Consider the following 24385-nt stretch of genomic DNA (forward strand, 5'->3'; position numbering starts at 1 on the left):
TTCTATGTGTGCTTAATGAGAAAGACAGCTATTGCTTTCTGGAAAAACAATTGTGGATGAGTGAGAAGGACCAGCAGGTAGGGTGCTTGCTGCCAAACCTGATTCACTGAGCTTAAGCCCTGGGAACTGCATAGTGAAAGGAGAGAACCAACTCCTCCAAGTGTCCGCTCATCTCCCACGTGCATACCCATGTGGTATATGCATATCGCAATCCATACTCATAAATAAACAAATAAATACATGTAATAAGGGGTTAGGAGATCTCAGAACAGTGTTTACCATGCAAAGGTAAGGACACAAGTCTGAGCCCCAGAACCCACTTGAAAAGCTGGGCATGATGGTAAATGTTTGTACTCCTAGGACCAAGGACTTAGAGAAAGGAAGATCTCTGGGGCTCACTGATCAGCCAACCATGTTAGCCAAATAGGTGAGTGCCAGGCCAATGAGAGACCTGTCTAAAACCAAACCAAAACAAAAACAACAACAAACTCCTCCAACCATTGGAAGGCCATCTTGAGGAATGACACCCTCGTTTGACCTCTGACTTCTACATGTATGTCCACACCACATATGCTTATGCACTGGTGCACACCACACACATACCTTCCAGATAAATAAATAAATGAAATAGAAATTTACACAAAGGGGGTGCAGGTAGTGGTGAGTGACTATAATCCCAGTGCTTGGGAGACAGAGACATGCAGATCTCTGTGAGTTCAAGGCCAGCTTGCTATACATAGGGAGTTCCAAGCCAGCCACGGCTACATAGTGAGATGCTTTCAATCAATCAATCAATCAATCAATCAATCAATCAATCAATAAAGTAAACACTTTTCTAACCACCTCAACTATAAAATTCTAAAACTTCTTGTTTCAGTGTTTGTGTGTAGCTGCTTACATGTTCCCAGCCTTGACACATCTATCATTTTAAATGCTGCCTTGTGTCTCTGATCTCACTACAACAGGCCTTGCTCAGGGCTCTATCTAAAGTCTCAGTTGTCTGGGGTCAGTCCAGGTCCAAAATAATAAGTGAAAGCTGCAGAAGTAAACGTTGTGAGGTTATGAAATTTTTATTGCAGAATATTATCACATTTCCCCACTTTATTATTAACTTGTTATTCTCTTATTGTGTCTGAGTTGTGAGCTCAACTTGATTAGAGGATTGTGTGCATAGGACAAACAGTACACACAGACTTGGTTCTATTGGCATTTCAGCTATTCATATAAAGTACTGGGACACACTGCAAGAGAAGAAAAGCCTGATTAGGTTCATGACGCTGTGCATTCTCACATGGCTCCTCCAATGATACTTTTTAGATTCACTTTTATTTTATTTTTAATCATGTGTACACACATGTCTGTGGCATGTGCACATGAGTGCGGATGCCCACAAAGGCCATAGGTATGAGAACCCAGGAACTGGAGTTATAGGCAACCGTGAGCCTCCCAATTGTGGATATAGGAAATGAGCTCAGGTTTTCTGCAAGAGCAGTATGCGTTCTTCTCCACTGCCTCAGACCATCTCTCCAGCCCCTCACGATAATCTTTGTGGGAGCATAACATTATGCTAATTCACTCATAGACAATCTTGAGGAAGTTATTTATGCCCAGTGTTTCCATAAATAAAGGTAAGTTTTAAGGAAACAATCCGTCCTGTTTCTCCCCTCCCCTTCTGCAGTAAGTGCAGAATGGACAGTGAGGAAGGCCTCAGACAATGTGTTCATCCATATCCTTATCCTCCACCTTAACTTCACTTGTCTAAGGTAAAAGAACAAGAGACTCAAACCATCAAGTACCCACAGATTCCAGCACATTCTGTGGCCAAGACAACCCAAACAGCTTCATCATGTATTTCTTTGTTCCAGGAAGCTCGGTTTTATTACTACTGGTCACTGTTTGGTTTCCCGTGTGTCCCCAGGAGCCCCGGCGACGGGACGAGGTCACTATCTGAATGCAAACCACCACCAATGTGCAGGAGCAACGATGGCGCCTGGGTTCGGTTGCCCCCGTCTCCCTCTCTGCACTGACCTGCAGGACACGACGTGCAGAGAGATCCGTTGCAGGTTTTACAGGAAGAATGACAGGGTTGATACTGCCTCGTTGCATCTGTGTGGGCAAGAAACAAATCAGACTTGGCCTTGTCCTGTAGCTTTACAGCGTTGGAGACGTATCCGAGCTCCCCTCTCTGTAACTCAGCTCCTGCTTTTGACTGTATACAAGTTAATTGCTGGCTACTACCCACGGCTATGAATGCAGAATTTATTCATTCTTTTTCTTACTCCTTCCTTGGAAACTGATTATCAAGATTTCCCTTGCAATCTCACAAGGCGTTCGTAACACTACAGGAATATTTGAGGTAACAAGTCGCCCTGCTTTCATGTGTTCATACTGTGTAACTGAATGTCTGTCTGTCTGTCTGTCTGTATGCCTGCCTGTCTGTGTGCCTGTGGGTCCTTGTGTTTGTGTGTTTGCACTCTCCCTCCCAGAGCATCTGAAGGCCACCTCAGAAAGCTCCTGGGACAGGTTTTCATACACACAGGCCAGCTTTGCCCACCCACTCAGTACACACGAAGACCTTCCCAGCGCATCTCCCACAGGGGAATTAGCCCCTGGTGATCTTAGTGGCCCTGACTCATTCCTCTGTGCCCTGGCCTCTCTTTCTTGACCCTCCTCTCCTCCTGGGAGTCTGGTGTAGATAGCTCTCTACACACATCTGCCCTTAGATCCCAGCTGTGCTGCTTATGGGTGGGGTAACCATGGATACGGCAATTAAACTCGCAGAGTCCTACTTTCTGTGTCTCTAAAATGGGAGAAAATGGTTTCTCCCTTGTGCAACTGTGAAGTGCAGTGAGACAGTGCGTGTCCTGCTCGATGCTGACATTGTGTGTGAAGTGTATACTCAGCACAGTGCTCAGTAAGACACTGCATGAAGTGCTTAACCCAGTGGCTCGCTCGGTAAAGACAGTGTGCGTGTTAAGTGCTTAGCACGGTGGCTCAGTAGCAGAGCCCCACCTGCTTCCTTTCTTTTTCCTTAATTTTTCTTCCAACACATTTCTGAGACCCCTGTAATCAATCTCTCTCTCTCTCTCTCTCTCTCTCTCTCTCTCTCTCTCTCTCTCTCTTCCTTCCCTCTCCTTTTTTAAAAAACATTAACTTATTTTTACGTATGAGTATATTGTTACTGTCTTCAGACACACCAGAAGAGAGCATCAGATGCCATTACAGATGGTTGTGAGCCACCATGTGGTTGCTGGGATTTGAACTCAGGATCTGTGGAAGAGCAGTCAGTGCTCTTAACCACTGAGCCATCTCTCCAGCCTCGCTCCTTTCTTAATCCACACTGGGAAGGGCACCAGGAGGCCTGTCTTGGTTCTATGACATCATTTATTATTATAAAGCTGCCAAGTCTTACTGGGGAAGAGACTAGGGTGGAGTACAGACTGACGTAAAAGCATACACGTGTCATATGCACACAGAATGCACACAACAACATGCATATACATACACAATGCACGTATGTCTAAATGACTGTGCAGGCTACAATGCTGATTGGCAAAACGTTTGTAGTTTGTAGTCATAAGTCTGCCCTAGCCCTTACAGTAAGTATATAATGAGAGCTGATGACAGACTGATATTTCCTTCCCAGAGTCGGAGGATCCACTGGGAACACCTAAGTACCCTGTACAGAGTCCAGGGACAGCAGTTGTCACAAAAGTCTACAGGTTTCCTAGAATGCAGTTATTCCCTGGGGGCATTTTCACCTGGAGACAGCACTGGGCCATAAGAAGAGGCATCATGAGGGCAGATGCATGCTGGGATGCTCAAAGAGTGATGGTCACTAATCCTGAGTCTCACGAAACTGTGCTGGGTCTGGCCACAGGCTGACTTTCTCATTTTATACTAAGATGCCTTATTCACAAAGGTATGAGTTTGACTTTTTCATATATTTGTGAAATTCAGTGGATATTCACACACATTTTTATTAATACATATATATAACATTCTGGCAATTTTGCTGTTTTTCTGTAAAATGTAGGTATAGAGTTCGTCAATGTCCCCTTGCGTCCAGCAGAGGGAGCTCTGAACAAGCAGTTCACAGGAATTAAGCAGCAGCAGAAGTTTGTAAAAGATTAGCCAGGCTCAGCGAGGAAATCTTGAACTTGCTCATGGTTCCCATTTTACCCTACTCCAGAAATTCTAGCCTTGCCAACACTAATGAGAGAGAGAGAGAGAGAGAGAGAGAGAGAGAGAGAGAGAGAGAGAGAGAGAGAGAGAGAGAGAGAGAGAGAGAGAAAGTTCTTCAACCAAGAATGGTACCCATTAGTCAGAAGCAACTGTAGAAAGTCAGAGTCCTTCTTATTTTCTTATTAATAATTGATAGTCATATGATCATATATCTGCACCTTGAATCTATGCACACTTTTATCACTTTGTATTGTGGGGTTTGTTTGTGTGTGTGTGATGGCTGTTGTCGTTATTGTTGTTGATTTTGAGTCTTGCTCTGTAGCCTAGCCTAGCCTGGCCCTGACCTTGTGAGCCCCACATCCCTGCTCCTAGGTACACGGGTTACAGGCACGCTTCACAACGCTTGGCTTACCTCAGTTTTAATAAAACTCGTCTTTAAGAAAGAAGGCTTTGCAGAGACGTTAGGATCTCCTCATTCCTTTCGATAATTCTAAAATTTTACCCCACGTATGCAACACACTTCATCCCTCTTATCATAGCCATTTAGTTTTCCGGTCTTTGCCATTTTAAATGACACCGCAGTAACCAGGAAGGCACATGTTGATTCTTTGGTCTTTTAAAGATTTGCAGGGCTAGAGCGTAGAGATGGAGCCCAATGTCTCATGGTTGCTAGGCAGCGCCCTATGGCTGACTCCAGCTGTAGCCACGCATGGCTCATTAGATGCCCTTTCCCAAGCATAGTCCTCAGCGCACTGCGGATGACCTTAGATGTAACAGGAACCTCTGTGGTTGGATCTCACAGATTCCCAAGTGTTCGCTGATGGATTCCGGCCCTCCTGCCTCCTCTCCTTGTAACCCCACTCTCCTGGCCTTGTGGCTATCTTGTGGCTTTCTGCCCAGTGGAGATGGCTGTAGGGTGATGACCGTCTCCTCCCTATTTCCCTGTTACCTCTTTTGATTTGAACTTTCCACTTTCGTCGATCCTGCGGCAGACTCCTCACCAAAGATGGCTTTTCAGTGGGCACGGCTTCTTTTTTTTATTAAAAAAAATAAAGTGTTTTGTTTTAATGATTGAAGGACCATGAAGAAGATAAGCTTCACCTATCCCCCTCCTCACTGCCCCCCCCGAAATATCTGCTGTGTATTCTTTGCCACACAGATCTAGCCTGAGATGTAAGGGCTTGTGGACTGGAATCATTCACACCCTCTTCATGTGGGCCAGCAAGGCTGCATGCGCCATTCAGCAGTCTTTTATTCCTCAAGGCATCTTTGTAAACGTTTCACGTATGCATTTGTATGAATCATATTTCATTTTGCGGGTTATATTTATAGATTGCTTAGCCCCACATCCGTGTTGTGATTGCTGTTATAAAGAAGCCCAATAGACGTCTTTGAGGGGGCGCACTTGTGGCCGGTCAAGACTGGCTCTGAGGCAATCTGGTTGGTTAGCTAGCGCCTGCTGTTTTCTCTAGATCCCTACCACTCTTCAATGCCTCTTCACCTCCCACCGACTTTCCTGTGTGACTCAGGGAGCACTGCTGTGTAACGGAACTGGTGTTCAGTCCGGTCAAAGGGTCAGAAAACAGGACTCTTCATGTTCTGCGGGATGAAAACGGTCGCTCAGATACGAGATGACACACACAGTGGTCTCAAGCTCTCATTTTACAAATGAGGGAACTAAGGCTCAGAGGGGGAGGAGGAACATTGGAGGGTTACACTGCAGTGAGCAGCGGGGGCAGGATTTGAATGCAGGGCTCTCAGATTCTAGGCTTACTGCTCTTCCTCTGGTCCTTTTCATTGTCACCCGTTTGCGGTGCTGGGTTCCAAGTTTTTGAGCAGTTAATTTTAATTTTCAAGTCACCCGAGGGAGATCAAAGTGGTGCTTTGCTGGTGAGACAAGACTGATTTGTAGTGTGGCCAATGTCTGTGGGGTAAACATTCCTGCCACAGCTAAGTTTAGGCTGTCAATAATCTGACAGTGCACTTACATAGTTCCTGGATGCTTAGCCATCAGGGCGAGCCAGTACAAATGGTCCCTTTGGACCACTGAGGATTACTTACCTCACAGCTCTTCCCACTATGCTTTCCTATTGGTTAGGTAACTAAAAATACCACCGTCTCCCCTTCTGAGGCAACTATACACATAGATGGGTAAATCCCTTCCAGGCATCAAGTACCTGTGGCATTTTCAAAGCCATCTGCAGTCACTATTCTGCAACGTTTATCTCTCCACAAAGAGGCCGACTTTCCTCCCACAAAATCACCGACTCCAGCATTTCCCAGAACTTGGGAATTAAGATCAAAAGAGCAGCTAGCGAAGAGTTGTTAGGATGTGGTCAGAGATAAAAACGTTCCTTCACCAAGCTGTGCTTTGTAGATTGGTCCTTCATTGTGATCTGTAATTAGAGCCTGCTATGGCCTGGTTCTAATCCACGAGGGAAATAGGTGGGCCGGGGGACTCCCAGGCATGTGTGCAGGAACTTTTCCAGACTACCAGAGGAGAAAACATTTCAGAAGACCAAACCGCTTTGCAGTGACAGAGAAACTGCATTCCCTGGTCTGGTGAAGCCAGAGAAGTCTCTGAGAGCTGATGGCCTGCCGCTCCAGCACATTTTAACAACACCACATGCAGATCACCTGCAGTATTCCTGACACTGGGGACACTGTCCTAGGTCATTTTCACAATGTTTAGGGAGTGGGGCAGAGGGCCTTCCTGTGACTTTTTTTGATGGCTAGAAAATGTAGGAGAACTGCCATTCTTGAGACTCAAGGGTCTTGGCTGCAGGGTCTGCCTGGCAGGCCCTGGTGAGTGGAGTCTTCTCTGTCCTTGGCTGTAGCCGGGGAAGGGGAACTCACTCTCTTGGTAACTGACAAAGAAGGATGGCTGGTATCACTATCCTCCTGGCTAGCCACAGTGCTAAGGAAAGAACTGAGCAATTCCGACTCAAGGTGATTTCCCAGAGCACACGTAGACCCACGGACTGGCCAAGGCCTGGGGATGCAACCATGATGGTATTTCATTGGAAGTAGTGTGGGAGAAGGAGTAAGCTGAAGCTCAGGCCATATTACTGTCCTACCTATCCCCCAGATAGCAGGCTGAAGACCTGGCTGCTCCCACCTAGGCAGCTACATTCTCTTGTAAACACTCCGTGATTTGTTCGGGTCTCCTCGGGATTGACCTAGAATGACTGAAATCTGTTTCCCATCATCTGAAAGGTGTGGTTAATTAGCGTCCGCTCTCTGGAACCCTCCGCTCTCCTATTACACTCCTGACCTTGTTTTTTTGGGGGGGGGAAGAAGGCAGGAGAAAGGTGAAGGCTTTGGCGCCAATCCTCCCCAGACTTAATGGAAGGTATTTCCCATTGACTAGCGCTCTTGGTGCTTCCACGGGGGAAGGCACACTGTAGCTTTACCATGCTTAGCGAGCAAATGCCCCCCCTCCCTCTCTCTTCATGCTTTGCATGTCTTACTTCATAGATCACAGACAGGGAAAGTGCAGCTACGCCACCGGCTTTATTGCTTTAGTCCAGCCACGAGAAACATTCTCTTCTGCTCCCCTATTCCCTTATTAGTGTGCGGCCTCCAAATGGAATGAATCCTTCTTTTTCAAAAAATATCACACTGTGATTTCAGAGGGGTTGGGGAGGGGCAGAGGAGGGGTGGGTGTGGTGCTCTGACAAAGGGGAACAATCAAAGTCTGATTTTTTTGCTTGCAAAATGCGTAGTCCAGTTGAAGAGACATGTAATCATTTGGGGAATCGAGTCGGCTCTGACTCTTGGCTCCCTGTGCCTTTTCATCATCTGGATGCCAGATAAAATACAGATGTTCAGAGAAAGAAACACAGCACCAGACCGTTTCCCTCTTGGCTTGGACTACCTCTTAAAGCCCGCACGCCAGACCAACTGGTTTTCAGCATTCTTGGTCCAGCTATAATTCACAGAAGATAGCCCAGTCTGGATCGAGTCACTTTCTTAGCTCTGTGTCGGAAACAGCCTGGGGTGCTCTGGCTTTTGGTTGCTGTCTTAGGAAAGTCAGATGTGCAGAAGTGTCATAGTGGACGGCGGCTGTGACACCCTTTCTCTGAAACCAGCGGGGCACCTTCCTCCTTGTCTTGTGTAGCCTCCAACAGCTGCCACTGTCTCTACTGAGAGGACCCTTGCCCTGAAATATGAGAGCACCTTATATTTTCCACAGCGTCACTAAGTGTGAATCAGAGTCCCTCAAAAAGGAGTTGGGCTTTTAACCTTCTCGGACATGGAAGGTGTCATAGAAAGATTATTACCTTGAAAGAAGCCCATAGTGGGGCCGCAGAGGTGCAGAGGCCAAGTCTTAAGATTCCCAGAGGAGAAGATTCCTACATATCCCATCAGAGTCCCAGCTCCCACATGTCTACTCCCCTGCTCACACTTCCTCTGAAGACCAAGCTTTCCACTTATGCACCTGGGAGGGCAATGTTCTGTCTCCCCCAGGCTGAGGATCAAATCCAGCATCACATGCACCTAACTGAGAAAGTGCTGTACCATTGAGATATGTGCTACTGCCCCAGCTAGAAAGAGCAGCTTTCAAGAGACCAGTGCCAGCTCTCTACAGAGCTTGTTAGTTCCAGTGTGTCAGGGTCACCTAAAAGGTGGCCCCAGAGATGAAGGTTTGCTTTATTGTAGAGACATACATGCCGGAGAAGCTGCTCTGAAGCCTGAGAGAAGAGGGGAGTCAGGCTACTTCCCATATCACTCTTTAGATCAATGTCACCTTCTCCTCTGCTGTGCCCTTTATGAAACTTCAGTTTCCTACCTGAGAGTTTCACAAGCTCCCTAAGATTTAGGGGTCTTGGAACAAACGTGATTCTCCCTCAAAACATCCTCAGCCACAGTGCCAAGGAGGGAGGAAGGCAGAGGAGACACTGGGCTTTCCTCTGGCAGGTACGTACCATTCCAGACCTTGCCTTCCACCTGGGGCCAGGTGGGCCAGATACACGTCCCACGCCACAGCTGTAACCCTTCTGGACAGCTGCTGCACTGGTTGTAGCCCAAGCCGGTGCAAGTCTCACAGGCTTGGTGGCAGGGCTTGCATTCTCCCAACTCTTGGTCTCCATAGAAGCCAGGGTCACAATCCTGCACACAGCTGCCACCTTTGGAAGATCAGGGGAAACATATGAAGGAGGGACTCTGGTCAGTTGGGCTCTGGCACTATGTAAAGCCGGATACTGAGGGACTTTTCAGGACATTTTTATTGCATATGTGCGAACCAAGATGGCTTTAGGTTATTTCAATGAATAAATGCAATACTTTTTTTCCCCTTTCAACTTAAGTATAAAATTTCCAAGTATAAAGGGCAAGGAGCTTTGAATAAAGATTTTCAAACACCTCTAAGCCTTACAAATAAAATGATCCTATGAAGAGAACTATTGAGGCACACAATTTTAATCCCATCACTTGGGAGGCAGAGGCAGGAGGATATCTAAAAGTTGGAAGTCATCCTGGTCTACAGAGCAAGTTCTAGGGCAACTAACCGGATTGCATTGAGAGATTCTGTCTCAAAAAGAGAGAAAGGAAGTGAATTATTGAGGGGCTGTCACATGCTTGTCTTGCAGGCACAAGGACCTGAGTTTAGACCTCTAAAACGTAAATTTAAGTTGGACACTGTGGGTATTGGAGGGCTGCTTTAAACTCAGTGATAGATGGGGTAGGGAGGCAGGTGGATTCCTAGAAGTTCACTGGCCAGTTAATCTAGCCTGCTTGACAAAGTTCCAGGCCAAGGAGAATGCCTGCCTCAACAACAGATGGAAACAACCTGAGGTTGTTCTTTGACCTCTACAAAGATGCTACACACATGTGTATGCATGTGAGTATACACACACAGACAGGGAAGGGGGAATACAGGAGGGTGAGCAGAGAGGGAGAAAATGGGAATCACTGATTCACTGAAAATTGTAGTATTCTCCATTCTCAATGCTCAAGGTCACTGGGCTATCCAGTTCCCGGTTGGAAGACTCATAGTAAAATTCTTTCCGAACTATCTTTCCAACAAAGTCAATGAGTTGACCAAAAATCTAAGAAAATGGCTCTTTTTCAGTTATACAGTGCAGATGAATCTCTAATATGATTTTCTTTTCTTGAGGGTTTTTTACTTCAATAAAAGGGCCATGGCTCCGAATAGCCCAGGTGACTTCAGCTCTGAAACATTAATTTCCAGGTCTCCTCCCATCTCAGCACCCACGGTTTCTACTTAACTCTCTTGTTCCCACCATCTTGAAGAAACTTGAGGTTAATTAGTGAAACGTGAACTATGCTTCAATACTGGATGCAGCAGGCTAATGTTTATTTTCAAACTACATTAAAATTCCTTTTTGGACCATAGACACCAGCAGCCAAAGACTCTGGAATCATCCTAGGGGTGTTACCATTGCAGTGATGGCCTTTTCTTTCCCATGGGTCACTGACGTCCAGCTTACCCGAGAGAAAGAAGCCCTCCTCACACCAGTAGCACTCATGTTGGTCGCAGCTGCCACAGTTAGTGCCACAGGCTTTGCATTCCCATTTCTCACCGAAGGTCTTCTCAGGGCAGGCTTTGTAGCAATGCCGCTCAAACCTAGGGGAGATGATGCCATGTTTCCATGAGGTGGGCTGGCGGGCTGGAACCACCACAGTTTGATCTCCTCATACTCGTTTATCTGTAGCGCACTGAACAGGTTGCTCAAGGCAGAAACCTGCACTTGGTCTGTCCTGCTCAATCAAACCAAGGCATTTACTACATCTTCTGTACCTTATGGGGGGAGTGCTGCTGAGAGGATGCTGGGAGGAGAGGGTCACTGAGACTGATTTATGTGCTGGTTGTTAAGTATCAGTTCATTCAAGTCTGTGCACAAACCCCATATGGAAGACATTACTGATTTTTAATGTCTACACATGGGAAACAATGCTCGAGCATCAAGTGTCCAACGTCCCCTAAAAGGTAGAACTTGGGTTTTAACCAAAGTTTGTTGGAATAGGTAGCTTGTATAGTTCTCTTAGAAAGTGAAAGACAGCCCAGTGTTGGGTCCATGTAACTTACCAGAATATCTGTGGCCAGATCATTAATTACAAGGAAATGCCTTGACATCCCCAACACATGCTAACACATGCTAACACATGCCTATGCATACGCACATATGGATTCTTGCATAGATGATCCATTAAGCTCATCATACAGCAAGATGTTGTGATTCACTTGGAAGGGCAGGGCAGTGAAGCTGACTCTTGCCCTCTGGTGAATTTCAAAGCATCAATGAGTCATCAAGGAAAATGGTCACATTCTTTCTTAACAGCTTATTTTGTCCAGCACTTCATCAACCAGTCATTGATGCTAAGTAGCCTGAAATGGCGTAAACATGTGTTTCTTGAAACAGTTATCTCATGTCTTAGTGCTATAGGGCATGCTATTTCAGTCTATTTCTTTCTCAAAGGGTTTTATGAAACACATCAATGATCTTGTGAGTGTCATGTGTCATGGGGGTGGGAGAGGAAGCAGGTGCAGGAAAGGCATTTGTACAGGGGTTAAATCGAAGACTCAGCCAGGAGTTAGATTGGAGGAACACAGGGTAGGGGGAGGGGAACATCAGAGGAAAAAGTATAGAATTTCCACTGGTTTCTATGTGGTCATTCTCTGTGTGTGTGTGTGTGTGGGGGGAGGGTGTGTGTGTGTGTGTGTGTGTGTGTGTGTGTGTGTGTGTGTGTGGTGGACAGGTAGAGAGAATGAAACTAAAGTCTTCAGTTCTTCATGGGACATTTTGTGACCTCTCTACAAAATGCCTGAATGTCTGCCGTTCATCTTTGGTGTGAGAGCCCTTGCTGTAGCTACTGCAGATGATACATTATAGTTATTTTCCATTCATTAAATATTATCCAACTTTGTCTCATAATCATCAACCTGTGGCCTCTTCAACATCCCGCTATCTTTTTTTTTTTAAAGATTTATTTATTTATTATATGAGTAAACTGAGCTGTCTCCAGACACACCAGAAGAGGGCATCAGATCCCCTTACAGATAGTTGTGAGCCACCATGTGGTTGCTGGGATTTGAACTCAGGACCTCTGGAAGAGCAGTCAGTGCTCTTAACCACTGAACCATCTCCCCAGCCCCTCCCACTATCTTTTAATGTGTTCATTTCTAGTCCTGAGGGTCAAACCTCGGGCCGTGCATAAACAAGGCAGTGCCCTTCCATTGAGTTATCCTCTTACCCCTTCTCTATGAAATGGAAAAGCTGTACAAATGAATCAGAATGATATGACAACATAGTCACTGTAGTGGCCAGCTGTTCTAGGGAAGGTAGGTTACAACCAGAAGAGGGTCTGGGGAGATGGCTCAGCAGTTAAGAACACTGGATGTTGTTGCAGGGGACCTGGGTTTGTTTCCCAGTATCCACATGGCAGCTCACAACCATTTATTACTTCAGTTCCGAGGGATCCTATGCCTATGTTTTTATCTGGTGCACATATATACAAGTGAATGCAAGCAAATACTCAAACACATAAAATAAAATAACATCCCTAATCACCCAAATCTGAAAATGCTCCCAAATTAAGAACTTTTTGAGAAACTGACAAGATGCTGCAAAATTTTGTTTCACACTCAAAATTTATTTTTTAAATAGCATATAAAATGTTGCACCAACTATGCCCTTCTGGTATATATGAAACATGGATTCTAGTTTGAGACATGGCCCCTCCCCAAGATATCTCATTTATATGTAACCATTCCAATATCTGAGAAAAAAATGTGAAATCTGAAATACTTCTTGCCTGATAAGTCAGGAACTCAAGGTGGCCCATCCTTCTGAGATGCTTCAGCCTGCTGGGCTGCGCTTTCCCCCTGTCTGGCCCACTGCTTCCCCCACCTTCCCACCTACTGTTCTGAGATTTAGAATCTGCCAAGGGGAGACAATAGGGTGACAGAAGGTGGAGACCCACAGAAATGGAGATGTGGGCTTGCCACTAGATTTTGCTGTACAGTGAGCCTCCCTGATCTTCCCTTTAAGTCTCCTGGACTAGATACAGATCTCAAGTTGCTTACAAGCTGGTGAAAGACGGAGAAAAGAGGATGTGAGAGCTGTGGGTGGTCGAACAGGACCCATGCTGGACGTGGATTAGTCTGACCTACCCTTCCCTATCATTTTTCTGTTTGTGTTGGTTTTCTTCTAGCACCGGCAGTGACGCAAGCTGGAGGAGAAAGCAGCTAGGACAGGAGGTAGTGTTGAAACATGCAGGCTTGCCTTTTATAGATTTGTATGGGAGAACGTTAGTCTGATGCTTATCAGTATCATTTTAGTTAGTGGTCCATGCCTCTCATCACCCAGGAGGCAATTAAGAGGTAAGTGTCTCACCTGGTTTCCCTTGGCACATCTGACTCTGGTTAGGGACAAAGTCCCCACACAGACATTGGGAACCAGCTTTCTCAAAGGCTGATATTATTAATGCCTGTCCATAAAAAGCAAGATTTGAATGGTGATGACCCATGGCAAGACTCCTAGACACCAGTGTCAAGATGGATGACTTCCAGGATCAGGAACGAGAAGGCTTCCTTTCAAGGCAAGAAAACATCTGGACTCTTACTCCCAATTCCAAGATTCACTCATTAATAGCTCACACAGGATAGTTGCTTCAGGTGGCAGGGACCCTGTGCTTTAGTCACTGGAGTTAGGGTTAAGTCAGTGATACCTAAACTGCAGAAAAGTTAGTGTCATGAACGTAGAGGGCCAGACTTACATGTAATATCCTGTTGCACACGAGGTACAGGCTCCTGGATCATCTGGAAAAAATACCACAATCATGAAAAATTATGATCACCACAAGTTCGTTATTTGGAAAAATGGACTTTGGAAAAGTTGTGGTTGGAGGCAGCTAATCTTCCAGAATATTTTTATGAAATGTACTGCCCAGAAATGATATTTGAACAGATTGCACTATTTTAATTAGTTTCATAAAGCACATTGTAATTTATCTTTACCAAAGGTAGTAAAACGAGACTTCTCATAAAAAAAATTGGCCCCAACTTTCAAGGAAAAATAGGCTTAAGCTACTGGGTCTTCAAACTCCAGATCAACCCTGATCCTCGTTAGGAACCTCCTGTCCTCAGGGCTGGGAGCTTAGTTCAGGGCTAGAGTACTTACATAGGACAGATGATCCTGGCCTTGGTCCCCAGCACTGCAGACACAAAGCCCAGGGTTCTTTTGGCTTCTGCTGAGCTTGGGCATGTCTGCATACACATTTGAAAAGAGCTACCAGCTTCTGACCCTGAGACATGGGTTTCAGATGCACTTCAACAGGAGGGATTGTTACTGGGGTGTCTCCTTTGAAATCTCAACAAATATTTTCCCCAATATAACACCCACTTTGTGTTTTTCTCCTGGAAGAAACGTTCTATTCTCATTGGTTGTAGTATCTCAGTGAGTCCCTGTTGGCTCAGAACAGGGTTTGAGTTGCTGCTTTTGACAAGGGTCACCACCTTCAGTCGATGTCCGGCATTGCCCCAAAGGTACTACTCTTGGACCTCATTACCATGGGGATTCCATTGCCTTTGCGGCCTCACATTCTTTCAAGCAGGTACCTCTGGCAGTTTGTCCTGCCATCTGATCTCCAACCCAGCCTTACTCCTTTCCATTCACAAAGAACAACTTTACCCTAAGTGATTTCTTTTGGCACATGAAGATTTTAACTTCAGTTTACTTCAGGCAACTTAGCTTCAGGTAAACTACAACTACCCTACCCTTTGAACTCAGTGGAAAAACTATCCTTTCTAAGCTAACTCTTCTAGGCTGTCTTTCTGCTTATCTGAAAACCTTTTGGTTGCGGGGTAGAGGCAGTTCCACCCCAAGGCTTTAGTCACAGGCTTGTCTTGACCCTGCCTAGTGAGAGATGCCACTTCAACCATGTACTCCATATTGTACTAAGACACGGCAGCAGACATTATGGTAAAGCTTCTTGAAGAGGCTCTGCTGCCTCAGAGATAAGCAAGGATCCTCAGAACTTTCTGGAAACAGCCTGATGATGGTTAGAGTAGAGAGCATTAACCTTGGAGCTGGGATACTCTTTTCTAGTTGGAAGGTTTCCCTTAAATATCCTGTGTACTTGAATAAAAACCATCATGTTTTCTAGGTCCTGGATTTCGAATGTGCAAAATGAGCGAGCTGGTTGGACAAGATGCCTGCTGAGACTCTGAAAGTTGACGATTCTGAAACTGAACGGGAAACAAGTTGGGCAACTCCGGTCTGCTGTAGAGTCAGCCCCACACTTGTCCACTCATGTTATATTAGGATACTCTACACTATAGTGTCAGCCATGAGGAGCGACAACGAAGGCCCAAATCTGAGCTCTTTGTCACTTCAGAGGAAAAGTCTGCAAGCTCTGGCTGTAGTATTATCTGCTTGAGTCTTCATTTCATTCAGCTTCTCTTTTAAGGCTTAGAATCATACTTGCTTAGGCACTACCTGTTAAGTTCCTTACAGTAGAGGTTTAGTTGGGAGGGTTGAACAAGAGCCAAAAAGTAGTCTAGTGTGGTCGTCCTGGCTTTTAATCCCAGCACTTAGAGGCAGGGGTTGGCAGATCTGTGTGAGGTCCAGGCTACCCTCATCTACATGGAGAGTTCCAGGCTAGCCAGAGCTACATAGTGAGATCCTATTTTAAACAATAACAAGAAGAAGCCAAAAAAAAAAACCAAAAAACCAAAAAACTAAAAACAAAAAAACAGCAACAACAACAACAAGAAAAAAAAACCCCAAGGAGGCCATTCTGCAGGAGGCTGTGATGATATGCTCTGGCAATGAAGTGGTTTTTAATATCTGAATCAATGCAGTTTGTGATAAGGTAAACTAAAACAGGATGATGAAATGATCCTAAAATCAGGCTAATGGAGTGGACCCAGGAATTTGAAGCTAAGTGCTGGTGAGAAAGAAAGCTTCCCTGGCCTTCTTGGAAACATATGAGGATGCTTTCTCCTTTCATACTGTATAGAATGGGGATCTGAATATATTTTCAGGGCTACAGAGTCCTCAGTAGACACCATGGATAGTTCAGTTCCCACTAGGAGTCTATTTCTCCATTCACATTCTTTATAGCCCACCTTCCCTAATATCTTGCATCTACTCAGTTTGCCTCTGGGCAGCTCAGTTTTTCCTGCTTGTCCCAATGAACATACTTACCTCTGACAGTTTTGCTAATTTAGCAAGGGCTGGGGGAATTCTAATCCCACTCCCTAATGTTCTGGTCCTCTCTCCCATCTAGGAACTTAATGCACTTGCTCGATGCTCCTTTAAGCTTGTCACTCATGAAAATGTAAAATAGAACCAAGCCTCAGAAATGCCCATACCAATGTTGTTGAGTGCAGGGACTTTTCCAGCTTGGTTGCACAGAAAATCTGGCCACCTTTATGACAGTTTGCACACATGAATAATGCAGAGACTCAGAATTGAGCCTTCTAATAGCCTATGGGTGCCTGTTAGGTTTTGTCCTTCATTGTTATTGGTTGTTTTTGCCCCAGAAGATCTACAAGTTGGAGATGAGCTAAATGGTTTGGATTTTGGTGAGCTAGTGGTTATTGTGTTAAGAGTTAACAACCCTAAACTTAGAAGGTAACCCTAACTCAACTCAGCATTCAATGGTAAGGTGGGGTTGTTCAAAGACTGGCTTCCAGTGAGTGTTGTCAGGGAATTGGGAGGGGAAAGAGGAATATAAATAAGCTAGAATGTTAACTGTCGTGGAAGATGCTACCTAAAGTCAGATGTTTAAAGAGCTCTGGTTAGTTGATCTTGTCAAGCTTTGAGCTGAGAACATATGTTGGTCAGTCAGAATTCAGAGAAAGCCTCAGCCATTTACAAGCAAAGTTATTAAGGACAGTTAGTGGCTTGTAGCTGTCACATCCCACAAAGGCGAAGGTGCAAGCTGCAAGCAGAGCCTATTCAAGACGGGACCTGTTTCCCTTTTCCAGAGAAGATGGAGGTTAATTGTCTTATTTTCATGGGGGTGGACAGGCAGGACTCTGCTGATCACTCTGCCTTGAGAGCTCTGGACTATTTCTTTGGTCATGATTTGACTGTATCCTTGGGGAATGATCATCCCTGGACCTTATCACAAACTCCTGTCTCCAAGGGTACAGTGGAGCCTGTTCTCAATAGCAGCGCAGACGTCAGTGATGTTCTCTGCTAGGGAGTTTTTGTTCTCTGTAGTGTTCACAGCCTTCCCATTGAGTGGGAGTCAACTAGGGTCATATAAGCTGTATGAAAAGGGGAAATCTTTTAAATTAAGATGGGCCTCTAAAGATTTAACACTATTCAAGAAGGTCAACTTATTCTTACTACTTACATACTTAAACTTACATAAACTTTAGGTTCTATAATTAAGGAAGCACATAAGTTAAAATAGTATAATTTACTTTTTCAATTTTTTTCTTAGATGGCTATACCTTATTGGATTGAGACAGGAAATGTGGTATCTTAGGAGTGATCTTTTACTGTATAATATATGTGTGATTTAGCAATGAATTAGTCAGTCACCTAAGAAGAACTGACCACAGGAGGCATTTATGTCCGGGTTTTTTTATCCTTCTTTAGCTCTTTGGCCTCTCTTCTTGCTGAAATCTGGCTTGCATTCCCTTACTGTGAGGCTTTGCTTACTAATGCTGCCCAAGAAAAAGACTAAAGGGCACAGCAAATCTGTATCCTTAGGGGAGCCCTAGGCCCTCAACTCCTTAGGTGCTGGTCATTTAAGTTACTTCCACTATGACTTTCTTAGACCACACCTATTAAGTGTTCCACGAAACATTATCTATTCTCTTATATTTCAGCATTGCCAGATGCCTGCTTTCGCCTGATGATCTTAAAGCTTCTCCCCCATTTTCTGGGTTGAATCATTGAAACTCTACTGAACTTCAGCATCTTGTGATCAACGTGGCCAGTGACTCAAACACTCAGGTAAGTGGTGGATAGAAGTTAGCTCCATTTGTACTTCCTAGATTTCTAGTTCTAGTCATATTACAGCTTCACCAACAATGGAAATCTCAGATAGTAGTTTCTATTTTTGTACTGATCACCTTATTGGATTAAAAAATCTATTATGTGTGTATAAATTATCCATTATTAATCAACATCATTTATTATGTACTAGTGCACGAATATGTTCACATACTTTTAAAAGTGTGCTAAGTTGGAAATTTGAAGAGGATAGAATAAAAGTAAATGTGACTGTACATTTTGATTTTTTCTGCAGTCTAAAGGAGCGTGTTTAGCAGTCATCTGCCTTCGCAGACCAGTGGCTTAGACTCCATCAAATTGTTACACCTGAGCTCTTGACCTCCCATTTAACCATGAACAAAACCTGTGTTTTACATTTGACTGTTTAGTGTTCTTCATGGCTTTCTGATGGGCTCATTCATCTGCATGTGTGTAAAGGCTCTCTGCTCTTGGCTAGCATCTCTTCCTCATTTATCGATAGACTGTTCTTAGTGAACTTGCTCACCTAGCATTTCATGTCAGGAGAAGGGTGGAAATTCAGTTATGAAAGAAAGCGTTTAGGTGATAAGATTAGATTGAACTTTCCCCACCTCACCTTGCCCCTACAGTCTTAGCCTACATGGTGTTATCAGAACACATTTTCAGATGAAGATTGTATCCATATGTCTACACAGCTAGAAGGCTTGTCTGTCAAACGAGATGTGAATGTGCAGGTAAACTCAGCCAGCAGATTGCCAGTAGCATCCTCTTTCTCAATGGTATGTAACATGGAAACATTTTTCTGATGGGTCAGTGAAAGAGTAACGCACAGCTGTGTTCACAGATGTGGTATATACTCAGATGTATGTATGTATGTATGTATGTATGTATGTATGTATGTATGTATGTATGTATCTATCTATCTATCTATCTATCTATCTATCTATCCCTATTGTTATGTCTCTCTTTGTCAAAACACAATCTGTTTTGACAAAAGGTCTTTGTTTCCCTAACAAATCTCACAAGAACATTTATTAAAACAAAAGGAATTAGTAAGAAAAGAAAGATGATGGGTGTCAAGGTGTGCATATGTAGAACCAGTTGCTTAAGATGCTGAGAAAGCAGTCCTTGAGCTCAGCTTGGCAAAGTAGGGAGTCTTTGTTTAAAAGCATAAAAACTCAATCCCCGAACAAAATCAAAAGATCAGGAAAGACAGACAATGTCTAGGCTAAGACAAAAGCACATATGCACATGCATCAAGTAAATAAAGGTAATGTTTTTAAAGAGTTTAATAAAAAGGTTGAGAACTGATTAAGGGAGACATACTGATGTTGGTCTCTGGACACTATGTATACCCATAGGAGAAGGCACACATTCACTCATACATACACTATCACTCCCCAAAATAAATCCTGTTCCACCATACATTTGAAACAGTGTCTCCACAGATCTCTTGAGTCAGTTGTCATTTGGTTTTGCTCCTGATTTCCCCTTTCTCCCATGTCCTCTTCTACCTTCTCACCTCCCACTTTGTCCCTCAGCACTTGCTAATTTCTGTATTACCAGTGCTCTTCCTAGGGGTGGGGTCCAAACTGACCCAGATGTTTGTACACTCTCTTCAGATAAAACTCACCTTATCTTTCTGATAGGACTCTGCAAAGGAAGTAGATTTCTGGGAAATGGCATTACTGCTGGTTCTGACTCAGACCTACTAACCAGACTGGGGCTGTCCTTGGGGCCAAGCATGTTTTAAGCATTTCTTTCCTGACTGTCTATTGTATCTGCCCTGCTGAGATGTCCCAAGGCTCCCTCTGAGGACAGAAGCATCACTGGAAGAATCAATACTTCAGCTGCTTAGAGAGATAATTAAGTAAATTGTCAATAATGTATATTCTTCCTGAGTAAATTTGTATTTAGTTATCACACAATGCTGTCACATTGGCAGGGGATTCCCTGACAGTCTTCAACCTACCAAGAATAACAGATTGGTTAAGAGATTTATATGCCCAAAGAGTGTAACTAATTATAAGGGCCAGGCAGCACTAAGAGATACATAAATTCAAATTGGCCTTGTACTTAGAATTGCTTCAAATATCATTCGAATACAAAGTAGATCTTCTGACAGCTCTGCCTATGCTGGCTTTTTCTGGAAGGTTCAATGGTGTTAGAATACAAACTATTTGGTTAGAGGGACCGTTGATGCTTTTCAATCATGTTGTCCTCACTGGTGTCTGAGGACAGTGAATAAATATTTGAATTGGCAGGAATGCAAATTGTGCAGCTGACAGCGGGGCACAGACCCCAGGAGAGGCACAGCGGCAGAAGAGAGCAGAATAAATAATCAAAATCATTGTCTACCAATGGTGGCAGAAAGTGGGCTCAGTGTTCCATGGGCTCTAGGTTTTATCAAGTCGTCTAACTCCAGGGATGGAATGCCACGACAGGCAATGGCCTTGTGGATCTCCAGGTTTCCTGAGCCCTAAACAGACGGAAGTGATGGATATTTACAAGGCTCACTCACTGTGCCGCAGGTCCACGCATCTGTTCATTTATTTCAGAGCTTACATTTCAGCGGCAATGTCTTAAGCAGTCTATTCAGTAACCTGTTTCTGAATCATGCAATAAAACATGCTCCTTTTCAAAATTGTTCAAAAGCAGGTAATTAGCAGAAGGCAAGTAAAATATAATTATGTTTTTCAACAAATGCAGGCCAGGGACAGAAGAAAGCAAGCTTCATGAAGACAGAGGTTTTGTTTCCTGTCCATTCAGTACTAAGGAGATCACCTTGGCACTCTTGAAAAAGAAAAGCTCACGAATACATTTAGGTATTCAGATAAAGATTACAGAGGGTGTGGGGAGAGAAGAGCGGCCCTCACCTCAGCGAGCTAGTGACAGAGAATGTCATTCAAGAACTAACCATTTGATTAGAGACTGGAATTTTAGCAGGAGCTAGTTACAGGAAATCCTGCAGACAGAGGTCAGGGGAATCTGACCTATGTAAGGAACGTCAATAGGAACCAGGTGCAGTGAGTGGCACATGACTGTAATCCGGGCACTTGAGAAGATGAGGCAGGAGCATCAAGATGGTTGGAAGAACAGGGGAAGTCTGGAGTTGGAAAAAAAAAAAAAAAAGGAGGAAGTGGAGGAGGAACAGGAGGAGGAGCAGGAGGAGGAGGAAGAAGAGGAGGAGGAGGGGAGAGGAAGTGGAGGGGGAGGAGGAGGAGGAGGAGGAGGAGGAGGTAAGAAAAAGAGAAAGGATGGTGTCAACAGCCACTAGGGCTGGACTGGATCAAAAGAGAGGCAGGCAGTCAGGCCAGGGCCATGGCAGGACCAGATGAAATAGTCATTATCAACCCCCCATCCACCTTGCTGATCATTAAAGCCATGGCCTCATCTAGGGCAGGCAAAGAGCTGCCACGAGATATACCACGAGCTCACATAAAATTATACTGATTAGCATAAGAGATTTACCTACTAATGGAGAGTTTTATAGAAAAAGCCCCAATGTGATTTGATCTGCAAATAGAAACCTAGGGGTCCTACGGGTGCTGTATGGGGGAAATGACCTATTTACTTGTAAGAACATTTACAACTCTTACATCTAGCCATATTCAACTAGGACTCTATGTACCACTCTTGGGATACATATTTTAGAGAAAGATATGTCAGAAGAAATGATTCAGAGGTAAATTAAGAATGTAATAACAAGAATCAAACTTGGGGGACAGCAAAGATCTAATATTTGGGGACATGATGTTGGGAACAGGATGAAGGTGTGAAATGACTCCCTGTGCTGGCTTGAGCCCTAAGTAAGCAAGAAAGAAGGAGGAGTCAGCTGTGAGTTGGACGTAGAGGAAGAAGAAACACCTAACAAGTCATGTATTCCAGTCACACCCTGCTGTGATAGACTAAGGAGTATCTGTGTGGTACACAGTCCTTACCCTCACTGAATTTGCAAGTTGGTGGGAGAGGACAGTAATGACCAAGTTTGGCAATCGAGAAGCTACTGAGTGGCAAATTAAGGGATGGGAAACATACCTTTGATCTAGCCTAGGGCCTGAAAGAAACCAAAATATGAAGCTTCCTATTCTCTCCTCACACTTAACTCTCTCTCTCTCTCTCTCTCTCTCTCTCTCTCTCTCTCTCTCTCTCTCTCTCGTCTGTGATGTGTGGTATATGCTCACATATGTATTCATTTGAGTAGAGACCTTAAGAAGGCACTGGGGGTGTCCTGCCCCTTTACTTTGCTCTTTGTTCCCTGAGACAGTCTCTCACTGAACCTGGAGCTACGCTGGTAGCCGACAAGTCTCGGATCTTCTGTCTCTGCCTACCACCCCCAGCTCTTGAATTACAGGTGCGCTCATGACCATGCCTGGAGATTTTTTTGTGGGTTCTTGGGATTTGAACTCAGGTCTCAACTCTTGAGTAACAAGTGCTCTCATCCACTGAACCATCTCCTCAGCCCTTTATCTCTCTCTTTTTTATGGGAAATTCAAAACAGTCTTGTTATACTTAGAGTTTCCAGATAAAATAGAGTGCTCAGGAATCTGAGAACTATGAACTTAGTTTAAGGATGAATGAAAACTGGCAGGAGTGAGCAAAATCCATGTGGACCTTGGCTTTGGCATTGGGTATAAACCAGAACAAGAGCCCAAACATTTCCTCTGAAACTCTAGATTTTACAAAGATGCACACTCAGATTCATGCTACCTTCGTGTTCTAGAACATAACTAAAGAAAACCAACTCCTTCACAGCGGTTCTGAGTAGGTAGCATTGCAAGGCAACGGACAGGAGCAGCTCTGAATGCTTCTAGAAAAAATGTAATTTCAACCCTCATGTCAATATATTCCCTTACATTTGTAAATGGCCACAGTATAAAGGTTTCCCCCAATGCCAGGTCTTCATATGCGAGGCAAGCACTCTACTGTTGACCTGCAGTCCCAGTACAGAAGTTTAAAAGTATTAATCCCAGCAGGAAAGCAGTCACTATGAGAAAGAGGCAACAAAAGTAACCAACAGCAGAATCAGACCCACAGCACACTCTTAGAAAGATTCAGAATCAAGAGTCAGGAGGAATGTGGGGTCATGGATCAGTTCCCCCGTCTTCTGCCAGATCTGGGACTTGTGTCCTGTGCTGCTAATAATAGGTGCAGTAGGTCTGCGATGTTTATCAGGTTGGGATACGGTGAGCATTAATAATCTGTCCCAGTAGGGAATATATCTTATTTACTATTCTAGCCACAGTGCCTACTCCTAGTCTCAGATCCCTTCATCCTATAAGGACATTTCTGAGCCAGGGTCTCATACTATTATATATTTTAATTATATATTATACATTTAAAAATTACATTTATGTGTATATGACTGTGCCACCAGGCACACATATATGACAGCATGCATTTGGAAGCCAGAGGACAAATTGCACAAGTTGGTTCTCCCCTTTCACTGTCATGGGATCCCAGGGATTGAACTCAGGCTTGGCAGTAAGCATGGTTACAACTCAGAGCTATCTCACTGGCTTACAAATAGATTCTAAGTCCTACCATATATATGCTAGGGCTATAGAGGTTTCCTATATGCCTATATCCCTATAGTCTTATTATATGTGGAATTCAGTGCCTGGGGACAATGCAGCAGGTAAAAAAGATCTTATAAGCTGTGAGCTCATATGCTCATGTGCTATGTCATGGGATCATATAATTAACAGGATGATGGACAGGAAACAGAGTTCTAAGAAGTGAATAGATTACAATTGTGCACGAGTAAGGAGCATAGTAATGGAAACCCATGGGATGATGCCTTCATGGAAGTAAAGGGTGAAAACCAAAAGATGAATTGGAGACAGAGAGATAGAGGGAAGAAAAGCTATGGAGACTTTTCTGGAAGAAATATGCCACATTCCTTACTCTGGAGATCTGAAGAATTTCTATCAATCTCTCTCTCTTTTTTTTTTTTTTTTTTTTTTTTTTGAGCTGGGGACCGAACCCAGGGCCTTATGCTTCCTAGGCAAGCGCTCTAACCACTGAGCTAAATCCCCAACCCCCGAGATCTGAAGAATTTCTAAATAAAAGGATGCCAAATGTATGAGAGTAGATGACAGAGAGTTTGGGGAGCTGGAGGACAGGGCTGGCATCAGACTTGAGTAAACGAGACAGAAGTGAGCATGGTGAACAGCTCAGTGCCTGGACCAAGAAGGCTCTATGCAAGACTTTGAGGGAGTGTAGACTTTTGTTAGGGCCAC

The 24385-nt window shown here is 44.2% G+C and overlaps 1 protein-coding gene across 1 annotated transcript in view; it reads right to left on the reverse strand.

The window, feature by feature from the left end:
- The window catches only part of Pcsk5 (proprotein convertase subtilisin/kexin type 5), a 409124-nt gene that overhangs the window by 33078 nt on the left and 351661 nt on the right, over positions 1–24385 (reverse strand). The window contains exons 25-29 of the mRNA XM_032891692.1: positions 13927–13969; positions 10638–10774; positions 9114–9314; positions 5135–5215; positions 2029–2106 (exon numbers count right to left, since the gene is read on the reverse strand). Of these exons, the coding sequence (XP_032747583.1) occupies positions 2029–2106; positions 5135–5215; positions 9114–9314; positions 10638–10774; positions 13927–13969 (540 nt within the window). The remainder of the gene's footprint in view (positions 1–2028; positions 2107–5134; positions 5216–9113; positions 9315–10637; positions 10775–13926; positions 13970–24385) is intronic.

The sequence above is a fragment of the Rattus rattus genome, chromosome 2 (assembly GCF_011064425.1).
Source record: "Rattus rattus isolate New Zealand chromosome 2, Rrattus_CSIRO_v1, whole genome shotgun sequence".
In the NCBI taxonomy this organism is placed as follows: domain Eukaryota; kingdom Metazoa; phylum Chordata; class Mammalia; order Rodentia; family Muridae; genus Rattus; species Rattus rattus.